This window comes from Arvicanthis niloticus, chromosome 16 (genome assembly GCF_011762505.2).
Source record: "Arvicanthis niloticus isolate mArvNil1 chromosome 16, mArvNil1.pat.X, whole genome shotgun sequence".
Lineage (NCBI taxonomy): Eukaryota > Metazoa > Chordata > Mammalia > Rodentia > Muridae > Arvicanthis > Arvicanthis niloticus.
The window spans coordinates 24,575,953-24,589,019 of record NC_047673.1 but is presented as its reverse complement, the minus strand read 5'-3'; the positions used below and the strand labels follow the sequence as shown (position 1 = coordinate 24,589,019).

Sequence of the window (13,067 nt, the reverse complement as noted above, 5' to 3'; positions counted from 1 at the left end):
TCTTAATCAAGTTAGTCACTTGAGGTGTAGGGACTTTAATGACTTTAGTGTATTCATTCTGCAACCTACTCTGTAGCTGAAAAACATTTGAGTCTGACAGTTTTCTGATAGAATCATTAGATTCTTTAAAAATTAGGATCATATCATCTGCAAGTAGGAATAATTTTACTACTTGTGTGCTTTGTTTCTTCCTCACATTTAGCTTCTCTAGCTTAGCCTTTTAGCACAAGATTGAATACAAATGGAGAAACTAGGGCCCTTCATCTCATTCCTGATTTTAGAGAAAATATTTTCATTTTTCCCTCATTTATCATGTTGTCTGTAGGCTTACCATCTGTGGCCATTATTTTGAGGTAGATTCCTTCTATTTGTAATTTCTTAAGGGCTTTTTTTCCATGACGCCATTGAACTTTGTCAAAGGCTGTTCATGTATACACTGAGAAGCTCATGTCCTGGAGACTGGCCTTGAGTCTCTAACATTGCCTTTTCCATTTATCGTGCTGAAGGTTGTTGTATCCCTAGAATCTATCCCCTTGGCCTTGGTGTATGACCTGTGTGTTCCCGAATTTTGTTGGCAGGTTTATTTTTGCATTTATGCTCATCGTGGATATTGGTCTATAGTCTCTCTGTGTCTCTGAGTCTCTCATCTCTCTGTTTCTCTGTGTTTGTGTGCATGCTTCTTATCTTTTGGTAAGGTAATACTAGCTTCACAAAAGGAGTTTGGTGCTATTCTTTCTCTTGTATTGCTTGGAACAATTTGAGGAGCATTGCTGTTTGCTCGTTTGTTTTTAGATTTGGTGGTATTCAGCACTGAGTCCACCTGCTCCTGGGCTTCTCACTGGTAGAAGACTGTAATCAGCCGGGCAGTGGTGGTGCACGCCTTTAATCCCAGCACTTGGGAGGCAGAGGCAGGCGGATTTCTGAGTTCGAGGCCAGCCTGGTCTACAGAGTGAGTTCCAGGACAGCCAGGGCTACAGAGAGAAACCCTGTCTCGAACCCCCCCCCCCCAAAAAAAAGTAATCATTGTTTTCCGTGTGTCTAGGATAAAATACCTGACAAGATCAACTTCGGGAAGGCAGAGTGTGTGTTGGCTCTCATTTTGAGGTATACTACATCATGGTTGCAGGCCTTGAGCAGCAGATTGCACCTGTAGTCAGTAGCAGAAGGAAATGAATATTCACACTCTGTTTCTCCCTTGTTTTTACATAGTCTGGGATCCCAACCTGTGGAATTCCCACCCCTGTATTCAAGGTGGGTCTTCCCACTGCAGTTGACCTGTAATCTCTAAGTAAATAACCAAGGCTTATGCTGGTGTAACCCTAGATCCTGTCAAGTTCCCAGTCAGTGCCATCGCCCAGGCTGTCACTGCTTCACTGGAAATTTCTCTGTGTACGTGTCTACATTAATAATGTCACTTAGAATTTTGCAAGAAACTGTGGTAGTGAGATTTTGGTTTACTAAAAGTCACCATGGTAATAGCTTGTCGTTGAGTCCATGAAAATAAGGAAAAAGTTAAAGTGGGCCGGTGCGATGATTGAGGGGATGGAGGCGTGGTTCAGAGCCTAGTGGCCTAGGCTTGGGGTGCCCACTGACAGTGGAAGGAGAGAACTGGCTCCCTCAGTTTCTCCTCAGACTTGTATACATGCACCATGGCATGCACGCACACACATACAGTAAAGTTAAAAGTTTAAATAATAAGGAAAAAGTTAAAGTGGGCCGGTGCGATGACTGAGGGGATGGAGGCGTGGTTCAGAGCCTAGTGGCCTAGGCTTGGGGTGCCCACTGACAGTGGAAGGAGAGAACTGGCTCCCTCAGTTTCTCCTCAGACTTGTATACATGCACCATGGCATGCACGCACACACATACACTAAAGTTAAAAGTTTAAATGTGAATTAAAGGCGAGTTATAATTTTCTTAACTTTGTATTTCTTTGTACTGCAAGTTGACTTACTATATGTGATAGGATTTGATAGATGTGCGAATGAATTCTTACTTTTTACTGTAATTACTGAATTCTTGGAACAGAAATTTGCAAACATTTTTGGAATACTAATCACGTTTACTTTCTTATTTTCAAGAAGAAGAAATTTAATCCTGACATGTTTTATCTTATACAATTCCATTTTTGCAACATTTTTTCCTGCTTATATTTAGCCCATGAGTGAGAAATGCTCCTTGTGAGATGTCTAGCCTGCCTGCCAGTACAGTTCCTTTCTGATACTTTGATACATTCTCTACAATTGTTGAAAAGTCAAAAAAAAACCTGTGTCTTTTATCATATATTTTATCATATATATCATATATATGATATATTTTTCTCATATATTTTTCTCATATATTTTAAAAAATCTCAGTAAGTTTATTAGTTATTGTCTGATGTTGTCTACCAACAAGAATCAGGGATTTCACAGCAAAACCAGACTATATTCCTATTGGTTAGGAGGGTATTTTCTTCTCTGTGGATAAGCCATATTTTGTGCTTTCCAAGCACGTGGCTGAGAAGGAAGATTTGTGGATGTTCCCTTTAAGTCACTACAAAAGAACTAAATGGACTTTCAACTGTAGCATTACAATAAATGATCTGATCCAAAATGCTAATGTCTAGGCTGTTGCACTTGAAGCACAGAGTGTCTTACTTGTGTTGTATTACAAAGGGCCAGTTTTGGAAAGATTCTTATTTAAAGTATGAAATAAAAAGGTACTGTGGAAAGAAGGAGAGTGTATTTATTTATTTATTTATTTATTTATTTATTTTTTAAATATTTTAGTGTCGTGATGCAGTCACCAGGAACATCTTCCAGCTCCTCAGAACCTGCCATTTCAGCCCACGAGCTGGACACGCGGGTAAGGCTTTTGTACAGCGGTGGTCGGCTTATGAAAAGGTAGCTAGTACTCTAAGCAAGTGAGCTCATTGCATTGTAACGGAACAGTGGTGCCTGGAGCTCTGAAGGAAAAGGCAACTTCTTGCTAAGTGCATTTTAAAAAGCAGTGTTGTGTCCTTGTTTCTTGCTAGATTGTGTTATATGCCAGGTTGGTGGAAGTGAGGCAGAAACACGCTAGTAAGATGGATGTACCTCCGGCTATTTTAGCAACAAACAAGGTTCTGCTGGACATGGCCAAAATGAGGTAAGCTGCTTACAATCCGATTCTCTGTGATACCACAGATTTCTAAAACATATCGTTAGCTAACAATATGACCATGGCCGCAGCCTGGGATGGACTGTCACGTCTCCTATGCTGCTGTGTGGTCTCAGATACCCTCTGATTCCAAGCCTCCACACGAGTAATCATATCCAGTTTTAAAAACTGCATCCAGGGGTCTGGTGAGATGGCTCAGCGGTCAAATCCCAGCAACCACATGGTGGCTCACAACCATCCGTAATGAGACGTGATGCCCACTTATGGGTGTCTGAAGACAGCGACAATGTACTTTGGGGTGAAGTGAGCAGGCAGGGGGTGGGCACGGGGTAGAGGGGGCAAGCAGGGTCCGGAGCTAGTGGGCAGGGGGCTGGGGGTGGGGTAGAGGGGGCGAGCAGGGCCCGGAGCGAGCGGGCAGGGGGGTAGGGGTGGGGTAGAGGGGGCGAGCGGGGCCCGAGCTAGCAGAAGAAGGGAAGGGAGAAAAAAATCACATCCATCAGCCACTCAACCTCTGAACCCGATGTCACCTGAACACTTCTTCCTCTTTCATGTTTCTAAGCTTTCGGTTGTACCCTGATGTTCTTGGTGACATGCTTAAAACTTCATTTCTTGCTTCATTTCTCTTAGTTTCTTTCTTCCTCTTATTCTTGATTTAATTTCAACTCTTGATTTAGACATTCTTGTGCCAATCCATTCCGTTGTGCCTTTCTTTATGTTGTGTTACTTTAGACCTTTCCAGAACTCCCTATTGCAGAGAAGCCTTTAGTCATCAGTGTGGCCACTCCCTCACATTGATAACTAAAAACAAGTTGATTACACAGCCTTGGCTTCTCTGACTTAGAATTCAAGCTTCCTCTTTTTAAATTACTTTTATTTTTTTTACAGTCCAGTTGTTATTCCCCTCTCAGTCCTCCCTCCCACAGTCCCTCATCCCATTGCTCCTCCCCCCCTTCTCCGAGAGAATGTCACTCGGAAGAACAAGATATTTAGTAAGCATGTAGAACTTATTTCCAAAGTTTTGTCTATTCCTTTAAAACTTTGTTTCTGTCACCAAATATCACTTAATAGGTATTGCTTAAATATAGGATGTTCTAAGGATTCTTTTTTTTTTTTTTTTTTTTTTTTTTTTTTTTTTTTTTTTTTTTTTTTTTTTTTTTGGTTTTTCGAGACAGAGTTTCTCTGTGTAGCCCTGGCTGTCCTGGAACTCACTCTGTAGACCAGGCTGGCCTTGAACTCAGAAATCCGATGCCTCTGCCTCCCAAATGCTGGGATTAAAGGCATGTGCCACCACTGTCTAAGGATTCTTAACACATAGTAATTTATATGTTACTGTAACTATTTTGTTAAATAAATAAATAGTCTAAGATGACACTTTACTATTCAGAGAATATACTTAAGGTATAACAGTAACCACTAATTAAATTGTTGGATTTTAGAAAGACGACCTTATATAGTCTTTGATATTGGACATACTGGAAAAACTTGAGTGCTATGACGCATGGATCTTTTTATCCTTAAAAGTACAGCATAGAAGTTGAATCATAATAAGGACATTTAAAATGGAAATGTTCTAACTAGCACCATGGACTTCAAGCAGACTCAAATAAACCCACTGAGCTAAAGGCCTAGTGAGCCAGTTTACTGTTACTGAGACATTTTACAGGAAAGAAAAATGAATGAGACTTATTCTGAGTTTCTTAGCCTTTCTCACTGTCTCATTTAGAGCCTCATAGTTTCTATGTCTGTGACTAATATGAATAGCCAAGTGGAACACTGTGTTAGCATATCTTTTCTGATAACGGCCTCTCCACCAGTTAGAACTGAGTTTTGTGGTAATAGCAGCAGGACCTTTATTTGTTAATTGTTTACATAGCAAGTCTATCAGTGGATGGAAGTAGAGACAGGAATCACGAGGGAGGTGTGGCCATTTGTATAAAGCACTGGTTCTGATTGTAGGAAGGATACAGTTACAGAGTACAGCATGAGGCTGACCACGAGCTGCATCCTTGGAGTGAAGCTGTCTCAGTGGCCTCCCCATAATTCTCTTTCTCTCTTTTGTTTGTAAACGGCAGACCGACTACTGTTGAAAACGTGAAACAGATCGATGGTGTCTCTGAAGGCAAAGCTACTCTGTTGGCCCCTCTGTTGGAGGTCGTCAAACATTTCTGTCAAGTAAATAGTGTTCAGGTAATATTCTGGTTTACATGAGCTCTTAGGGAGTAACACTTTTGGCCATTCCAGAGACAACACTTTCTCTCTTTATTTGCATTTCTACCTGGACACTTAAGAGAATACATTCAGATTGTCTTACAGTAAATGATTGTAATAACATGTTAGTTACATACTTCTTAAAATTAACTGATGCAGCATCTCCCTTTGTTGCCTAGGCTTCCCTGGAATTGACCCTATAGCCCATTTGGCCTTGAACTTGGATTCCTAGCTCAGTCTCCTAGTTTGAGGACTATAGGTAGGAGCCGTCATGCCTGGGAGTTACCTATCTTTATTGGTAACGTTGAAGTAGCTGTCAGTATATGCATCTTTAATGGGAGAGTGTTATTTTAAGTTTGCATATGTGTTGAATTCTGGCTGACAGTTTCTTGTATTCTCCACTATGCAGTTAGAAGTTGAAGCTGTGTACGCATCCTAGCTTAGTTGGCTAGGAGCTTGGTCCCTTCAGTTTCCTTTGCTTCTGCATGTGTCCTTATCAGTGCCCCTTCCTGCAATTAGGAATCCTCTGATTTCAACTTTCCCCTTATTCTCTGAGTCTTTGCCGTGTTTCCTCATTTCAGCTGATGATTTCTTGTTCCACCCACAAAGACCATTTCCATGGAGTTGTTTGTTTGTTTTACTCTTTTCTTCAAACTCCACGTGTAAACCCCACTGTGAGGTAAGCCCATCCGAGGCTATGAAGACAGCTGGTCTGAGTCAGGGACTCAGGGTTTCAGCTCTGGTTTTCCCTGTGAATGTGACATTGTCTTCCATTTCCCTGGGTCTCCATTTGCTTCTCTGAACCACAGAAGTGATGACTTCCATCCTGGGTCAGAGAAGTGGTGATGTGCCCACTTCTTAAGCAGCCATAGCCCTGTGTGGGCTTGTTTCTCCCCAGGAGCGCAAGCCTACCAGGTCCTCTTCAGAGCACTCTTCTCTGATCCACATAGGATATCTGATGTCTGTGCATACCGTATCCTCTTTTGAAACAGAATACCTTTGGCAACCTTAAAATTTCTCTTTCATAACCTTAAACAAGCAATCGTATGAAGTTCATTGCATTTCATATCAGATATTTTGCAAATGAAATTGTTGTATCTTGATGATTATATGAGGAATAGCATACTGGCAGTAACCGAGGAAGCATGCTCTCTGTGAGCACTTAGTGATCTTCCTTCATGAGTAAGTGCTGTTGTCTGAACAGAGTGGATTACTTCACCCAGCTCCTCTTCAAGACAGGAAATGGAAGCAGGGCATAAGAGAAAGGCCCCAAAGGGCAGGTGTCCAAACAACCATCCTGAGTCTTCTGGAGAGAGAAAAATGACTTGTGCAGTTAGCCTGCTTTATTGAAAACATTTATTAAACAAATAGCCACTATATTTAATAAGCTTTTAATATACTTGCTTCAAATATATTTGTATTTTTATTGAGCTCCCTAAATGATGAGACAAAGAAACAAAGTGTCCTTAAAGCAAAGTCCATAATTTTCTCACAAATTTTTGTTTAATAGAGCGCAATGATATATTATCTTACCAAGATGAAACCAGGTTTATTCATTAGGAGACTGGGCCCAGTACATTATTAAGCTCTTTTCCCCCTTGTTTACTAAATATGCTGTTTTAATTTAACTTTTATATATGACTAAAAAAAAACCAGTTTTCATTTATTTATTTTAAAGCTTAAGAAAATTCCATTATGTTTGATGGATTTTATTTTTTAAATATCTCCCTGTCCTTTCTTTTGGATATTTCATAAGGGACTATACCTAAGAGAGTTTTTTAAGTACATCTTTTAAGTATTTTATGTACTTAGTTTTCAATAAGTATGTGTGTGTGTGTGTGTGTATGTGTGTGTGCGTGTGTGTGTATGTATGTATGTATGTGTGTGTGTACGTGCGTGTGTATGTGTGTGTATATGTGTGTATGTGTGTGTGCATGTGTGCATGCATGCATGCGTGTGTGAGTGTGTGTGTGTGAGTGTGTGTGTGTGTGTGTGTATGTATGTATGTATGTGTGTGTGTACGTGCGTGTGTATGTGTGTGTATATGTGTGTATGTGTGTGTGCATGTGTGCATGCATGCATGCGTGTGTGAGTGTGTGTGTGTGTGTGTGTGTGTGTGTGTGTGTGTGTGTGTGTGTGTGTGTGTGTGTGTAGAATCTGCCTGATGTGGTGCTAGACATAAAATTCAAGTCCTTTAGAAGAGCAACACATGCTCTCACCACTGAGTCACCTATTCAGCCCTATATTTAAGGCTCTACGTGATGGCTGAAGGCCGGAGCTCTGGTTGTGTTGTGTGTTTTACAGTTAATTATACAACATATTTTAACATAAATGCATATATATGCATACACATACATATATAGTTATGTACATATACAGATATTGGATGTGACTCTTTATGATCTGTGTGCCTATTCTGTGATTATGGTATGTAGACTTGTATACTGATTGTGTTCACTTCCAGAGAATTAGCTTAGAGACATTAGAACATTATATACATGTACACACACACACACACACACACACACACACACACACACGGCTCCTTTTGGATTCTACTGAACCCAAGAGAAGATGAGAAAGTTTGTTGCATGTTCTTAAGTTATTTAACCTTTGAAATCAACATGTAAAACATTCTCCCTCTTTTGCATTCCCCATGAAAACTTGGTTATTTAGAGACTGGGTGTTCCATTCACCTGTAGAGCCTTACAGCCCTGTGTTGATCACTCTGTGGATGGTGTTCTTATGTTTGTCATTATCTTATTCTGATTTGTGCTACATTCAAAATTCTGCAGACAGACCTCTTTTCCAGTACCATACCTCACAAGGACCAGGAGAAAAGTCAGGAGATGGCAAAGAAAGACTGCTCACTCCCCCAGTCTGCAGCCGTCACATATGCTCTGTTCCAGGAAAAGAAAATGTCCTTGGTAAGTGCCGCCTTGGGGTGACAAAGCCGTCTGTGTGCTCTTGTGTTTTCTCAACTTTTCAGGGTTGAAGCTGTGACTTGGGGTCTCTTCTTGTCAAACAGTAAGTCCCATCTTTAATTTTCAGACATATCGGCATTCTCTGTTTCCCGTAGCCTTTCTCTGTCAGGTAATAACTGTGAGACTAGTGTCTTAACAGAGACTGTCACAGAGAACACAACTGAGGCTCAGGGAGAAAGTAGCAGAAGGACTTTAAAAGCAGTATAAAACCATTAGTGCATTTGTTATGAGGAAACACAAAGACAAAACGTGACCCAGTAATGCCAAATGCAGATAGGTGTATCTTCATAGTCTTTACAGCATTTACCGCGGAACATGAGAAGCTGTGTATTAGGGAGTGTGTGTAAGTTTTAGTCCACCATACCTTCGGTTCGGCACACTTACCAAGAATGTGGGAGCCCCTGGGCTCTATCCCAAGCACTACCAGAAAAAATAAATTCAGTTAGCTGAACAGAAACAGAGCACAAAGCTGTGGAAACATGCCGTTATGTGTGTATGGTATATACACTGTCTGTACGTTACATACAGCCTCTGGAAGATATTCAAAGATCTGAAAATAGTGTGGTAAGACCTTACTTTTCACTTTGGATCTCCCAGCACTTGCTGCTCTATTTTTCCCTCCAAAACTATGTTGGACACGCTTTTAAAAATTCTATTACTGTGAAAAATGGCCATAGGTAATATTTCTTCCTTGTTCTAAGCTAAGTCTTTAAGGCCGTGGGATTTTTACTCTGTGAGATGGAGAGTACATCACAAGAATAGGACACCATGAGACCCCTGCTTTGTATTCCGGCCTCTCTGACATTAAACTGATTTGGACCAGCTTCTATGGGCCAGGGCCTGCTTTTCCTGTCTACCCTGCATCAGGATTCTTTAGTCAGCTTATGGTCAGATGGAAATAAGGACACACAGTCAGTCCTTACCTTAAAATATCTAGATAGTCAAGTTCCTCACTTAAAATAAGTAATTTCATTACCTATTTTTAAAATAAAGTACGTAGTGAGTAGGAATCCAAGTTGTATCCTGTGTAAGCAATCAGTAACATGCACTTGTTGAATAGACCTATGTGTATGATTTCATCATGTATATACAATAACTAAATATGGTTACTAAGAAATTTTGGAATGGGCTCAAAATTTTGGAATAAAGCATATTATAGAGCTCAGTATTGCATTCTATTATCAGTGACATGAAATAACTTCATTTATGTCTTATGGTATTATGCAGTAGTGTTTGATTTTGCAAAATGATTGTTGATTATCTATACCTCCCTGGAGTCTTAAGAGGGTCTAGATAGTTAACCGCAGAATTAAACACATCTGAGGACTAATTAGTGATAAGCAATAATACAATTAGTTGGAAGTAATTTGATGCCTAGTATCAAATAACCCCGAGATTATACACACATGGTCCATACTTTTTAATGGAAGCAATTTAATACCTACTTCTGGAAGATGAAAATACTGCCCTAGATGGTCTGATCAGTCAACATTTACAAATACAGCCTAAATTCAGACTTTCTAAATACATTGAAAGAAATATCATGAATGTTAGTGCCATTGAATGTCTATGCTTTTGTTTTTAAAAAGCTTTTACCTAATATATATTATAAATGTATTTGGAGCCACATCTGTTTCAAAATCTTTATAAAAATACTTTTTGAAATTGATCATCATTATCTTTAAGTTCTGTAGTATGATACGAGTGGGCAAGCATTCTTGTTAAATTGCAGTTATTGTTTTGTGAACGGCGCTTATGTAAAATACCTATTGTTAGGGTCTCCCCAGGACCCTTCTAAAGAGTTCTTCTGGAGCCTTGTATCATCCCTGAGCATTTAGGAGTTGTCTTCCTGGAAATTTATGTAGCCAAAGCACCATGTCCAATTTTAAGAGCATTACAATACAGCTTTCTATATTTTCACAGATACAGCAGACATCAGATTTAGCGTAAAGAGACTCGTGGCTAACACCAATAGCTCCTTAAAGTGACTGCAGTAGGAAGGGGGAAGACTGAATTATTGACTAAAGTTGCATGATTTTGTTTTACTCAATATATAGGGTAGAATCTGTGGAGGTCTATATAATTGATTTAAAGAAATGTTTAAAATGGAAATTGCATTTGAGGTTTATTCATTGCTTATTTACTGGTGAATGTTTACTCCCTGAAGATGTCAGGTGTTTTCTTTCTGTGAGGTTCAGGAGGAAGTCTTCAACTCCCTGCTTTTGTTTGTTTGTGATTTGTTTTTGCTATTCTTTCTGCAGCACAGCATAGCTGAGAATAGGCTTCTGCCTCTCACAGCAGTCGGCATGCACTTAGCCCAGGCGGTGAAAGCCGGCTACCCCCTGGATATGGAGCGAGCTGGCCTGACCCCAGAGGCTCGGAAGATTATTATGGATGTTATCCGAAACCCTCCCATCAACTCAGGTGATGAGCGCAGCCCTTCTCTGCAGCCTAATGACCTGACTCAGCTCAGTAAACAAGCGACTCGCTCTGTTTCACATTAACAGCACTGACCTTTACGCTGTGGTGAAATTTTACTTGGGTAACTTTGCTTTTTAATTTTAGAAGAAAAAAAAAAAGAATTATTTCTTTCTCAGCAGAAGGTGTACTAAAGAGTCGTTCGTTTCAGATAATCGTTTCCCCACCCATCCCCAAATCGGACATGTTACTCCCAGAATGCTAATTTTCCCCTCACTGCCTCTGAGTCCCTGCCAGAGACTTCTCTCTCAGTCACTGACATGTCAAACTCTGTATGTAGCCTCTGTAGAAGAGTTTTTTTTCTCTGTAGAAGAGTTGGCAGATGGCTCAGCTGTTAAGAGTACTGGCTGTTCTTCCGAAAGACTGGGGTCGGCACCCACACGGCGTCCCACAACTAATCGTAACTCCAGTTCCAGGGACTCTGACAGCCCCTTCTGACCTCTGTTGGGGCCAGGCGCACACATGATGCATAGACACACATGCATGGTTCTTTGTTCTTGCCCCTCTGAGGAACCTCAGCTCTGCCATGACGTTCAGCCCCCTGCTTGCCTTACAGAAATATTTTTAAAATGATGCCCCCCACCCCAAGTAAAGTTAAGGCACATTAGAAAATTTCCTCTCGAATCCACAAATATAAGGTCAGTGTGTTATAACAATAAGTCTGATTTTAAAAAAATTCCGTTGGACTGAAGCAATGGTCATCTTTAAAAAAAAATAAAAAAAAAAACCTTTTCTTCAAAGCTGAGTGAATTCTTACTTTTTCTTACTTGAAATTCTTTCCCATATGGAAACAATTTGATTTCTTACCCAAGAATCTGTAAAGTGATAAAGCAACAGAATTACCCAGTAAGAGTCTTCGGGAATCAAATACAATCTGGTTATAATTTGATTTCCTGTACATACTATAAAGAACTCATGTCTAGACATGCTCATTTATGACTTAGAATAACACATGCACATGTGTAAATGTAAGTTAATGAATTGATAGTTTTGGGAACTCTGGTCAATGTGGGTCTGCTAAGGTTAAATCTAAGTTTTTGCATTTTAAGACCCAAGGGCCAGATCTTAGGCTTTGTGGAGAAATAGCCAAAGTAACTGAGTTACGAATCATCTTATGAGACACTCGGTCTCCTTGCAGCAGTAGCTGGTCTGTTAGACTTGAAGGCAGAAGGAGCAGAACACACTGTGCAGGATTAGATTCAAGGTATATCACCCTTGCCTGTTGCAAAGTGACACATCATCTTAGGAGAAGCTAAAAACTGGAATTTCTTTTAGAAATGCATTGTCTCTTAGGACTCAAATACATGTTTTGATAAGATGGTTGGGCAATGTTATACAGCATTGCTTCCTTTTTTAAAAAAAAAAATAATAACAATCATGTTTGCTGCTGATTGGCTACCCTCCTGAAACCATGAACTGACAAATGGAGTTAGCCTAGACAGGGAGATGCAGAGACTTAGGCAGTAGACACACCAGTGAGCCAGTCTTCGCTCTGACAGTTGATGGTTTGGGACCCACACCCTTCGAGGTCTCAATTTCTTCGTGTATGAAATAGAAAGAAATAATACTTTTGTCTTTTCCAGAATTGTGAGGAATACACTGGATACTAGACAGAGATCCCTGGGACCTGGCAAATAATAAGTAGTGTCGTTAGTGAGGGACGGTGACAGTTGAAGTGAATGGTAATATCTAAGAGCATTTAAAAATATCCTTTAAATATCATCTCTTTTATAGTCTTTTTGATAATTAAGAATATATAAATCTGGAACTAGAGAGATGGCTCAGTGCATAAGAGCACTTGCTGCTTTTGCAGAGGACCCAGGTTGGGTTCCCAGCACCCACATGGTGACTCTCAAATGTCTGTGACTTCAGTTCTAGGGGACGTGATGCCCTGCTCTGGCCTATGCAGGCATCAGGCACACACATAGTACACATACATGCAAGAAAAACAGTCATATACATAAAATACAAACAAATTAATATTGAAAAAAGAATATATGAAGTTAATAAGTAAGTATATACAAAAGAAGATTAAAAAAACTGTATAATTACTCCTCAGGATTGATTTCCTGTCTCCTCCACTGGGATATAAAAATCTGTTAATGTCCCAAGTCTCTTCTATAAAATGTAACACACACATACATTTTAACATGTATCCTATATCCTATAATCACATTATATCACATATAATATGCAGCTGCTACACTGTAAATGCTTCGTTAGTAGATGTTACAATGTATTGTTTGAGAAATAATGAGA

The 13,067-nt window shown here is 39.9% G+C and overlaps 1 protein-coding gene across 6 annotated transcripts in view; it reads left to right on the top strand.

Annotated features, from left to right (window-relative positions):
* Wrn (WRN RecQ like helicase) overlaps window positions 1–13,067 on the top strand; it is a 128,842-nt gene that overhangs the window by 104,883 nt on the left and 10,892 nt on the right. For all 6 annotated transcript variants that reach the window (XM_076914006.1, XM_076914005.1, XM_076914009.1 and 3 more), the window contains 5 exons: window positions 2,769–2,844; window positions 3,014–3,126; window positions 5,211–5,325; window positions 8,142–8,273; window positions 10,592–10,754. In XM_076914006.1, coding sequence (XP_076770121.1) covers window positions 2,769–2,844; window positions 3,014–3,126; window positions 5,211–5,325; window positions 8,142–8,273; window positions 10,592–10,754 — 599 coding nt within the window. The remainder of the gene's footprint in view (window positions 1–2,768; window positions 2,845–3,013; window positions 3,127–5,210; window positions 5,326–8,141; window positions 8,274–10,591; window positions 10,755–13,067) is intronic.